The 1,894-nt window shown below is 36.6% G+C and overlaps 1 protein-coding gene across 8 annotated transcripts in view; it reads left to right on the top strand.

The window, feature by feature from the left end:
- The first annotated feature begins 1,057 nt into the window (after positions 1–1,057).
- The window catches only part of LOC111241850, an 18,316-nt gene continuing 17,479 nt past the window's right edge, over positions 1,058–1,894 (top strand). For 4 of the 8 annotated variants that reach the window (XM_022782153.1, XM_022782149.1, XM_022782150.1 and 1 more), the window contains exon 1: positions 1,060–1,569. In XM_022782153.1, the coding sequence (XP_022637874.1) occupies positions 1,108–1,569 (462 nt within the window). In that variant the 5' untranslated portion in view covers positions 1,060–1,107. Of the gene's footprint in view, positions 1,570–1,894 lie in introns of all 8 variants that reach the window. The other 4 variants (XM_022782152.1, XM_022782154.1, XM_022782156.1 and 1 more) reach the window with 2 other exon arrangements.

Below are 1,894 nucleotides of genomic sequence, written 5' to 3'. Positions count from 1 at the left end.
TGTTGCAGATACAATAACAGAACTTTAACAGAAGTTGCCATAGGTGTGGCAGCAACCATATTTTTGCAATGGATAAGTTGGGATATTTTCTTTTACTGTCAAAAATTTCAGCCAAGAGGAGTAGCATTTTGCAGTGTCTTTTTTTTTTGTCTTCGTGCGTTTGAGTTTTGGAGATTCGTGGGACAGTGCAAAGAGTGTCTATTGTGTGTTGGTTTTTGCACAATTTGAAATGCTTGCAATAACCAGCAGGTTGAGGGTTTGTTCTCCGAATGGTATAGTGTGCGTGTTTGAACATTGTTACTCTTATATGTTTGATAAAAGTGTTGCCTTTTTGGGTTGTGCATGGTTTTTCTTTGTGCCTTCCTCGTATGCTTTACATCGACATTAAATTTATGAACAGTTAGTTTCTTTGTGCCTTCCTTTGCGTGGTTTTTCTTTGTGCCTTCTTGAGCAGTTAATTTCACATTTTTATGCACAATTGTCTTCTCTGATATTGCAGCACTTGGGTTTACATGGTGGTGACCCAGGGGATGCTGTTTGTATGGAGAATGGGGAAGACCATTTCACAATGGCAGAAGCTTTACTTCTTGAAGTTTGGGGTAAGACGCAGCTCTCATGCAATTTTTTTAATATAACTTATATTTATGATGGTATGCTGTTATCATGATATCACTGCTAGTCTTTTGTCACTTGAACGTTCTGTTAAAAAACATAACCACAATCAACATGAAATAAGTTTTATTCAAATTATGATACGATCCCTTTATCATGTAAGGGAAAATGTAAAATATTTTTCGAGTACATTCAAGCTTAATATAGATGCAGTCATATAATATGGGTCTAATATGAACATGTTGCCAATTTTGAAGTGTCCATGCATAGCCTCTTAATCTAATATTTTTGTTTTTATTCTCACCTTTTATTCTTTTGCTAAACATCCAATATTAATTCCGTGTGATATTGATGAAGGTTACTTTTTCATTGGGATCACTGGACATGACACCATAACTAAATATTAAATTTTAAATTTGATTATTGATATCTTTATTTTATTTTATTTAGCATATGCTCAATGCTTAATCTAATGTTGTTACTCTTGTCAGAATTATGTCATACGGTTGCTACTTATCCGACCGTAATGGGTGTATTGCTTCGGTCAGTGGAACGGAGGTAATAACTCGCATTTCTACCCATGTTCAAAAGTTTTTATCTTACTTTTCATTCCTTCTCTTCATGGCGCTCTCTCTTCTTCTTCGTCTTGCCCTCCATTTTCTTCTGTTTCGTCCCGCGCTCTNTTTCTACTGTTCACCACAGCCATGCCAGAATCCATTGATTCCGTTTCATTCGACATGGAGAAGATCTACCTCGGTGGAAAGGTCCCACCCATTTAATCTCTTCTCTTATTTATGTTTTCAAGTTTTAATCTTTTTTGCTTTCTTTCCGAAGGGTGGATCCCCTCCATTTTCTTCTGCTTCGTCCCGCACACTCTTTCTACTGTTCACCACAGCCATGCCAGAATCCATTGATTCCGTTTCATTCGACATGGAGAAGATCTACCTNGGTGGAAAGGTCCCACCCATTTAATCTCTTCTCTTATTTACGTTCTCAAGTTTTAATCTTTTTTTCTTTCTTTCCGAAAGGTGGATCCAGTTCCAGTTTTTCTCACTCGGGCGTTATAACTTTTGTCATCTTTTTTGGTTTTTGTTGCCATCCAGAACATGGCATTCATTATGCAGCATTTTTCGGTCTTGGATTTGTTAGGAATGTAAATCTGAAATCTTAGCTGTCTCAACTGTCTCAACTGTCATGTGACAGTTTACTCTATGTACATTTATACCGTTAACATCAATAAGAAAATAATCGTTTTCTCCATCTCATCTACTCAACATACGTT

The sequence above is a fragment of the Vigna radiata genome, chromosome 6, assembly GCF_000741045.1.
Source record: "Vigna radiata var. radiata cultivar VC1973A chromosome 6, Vradiata_ver6, whole genome shotgun sequence".
NCBI classification, from domain to species: Eukaryota; Viridiplantae; Streptophyta; class Magnoliopsida; order Fabales; family Fabaceae; genus Vigna; species Vigna radiata.
The sequence above is the reverse complement of the archived record's forward strand: the minus strand, read 5'-3'. Positions and strand labels throughout refer to the sequence as shown.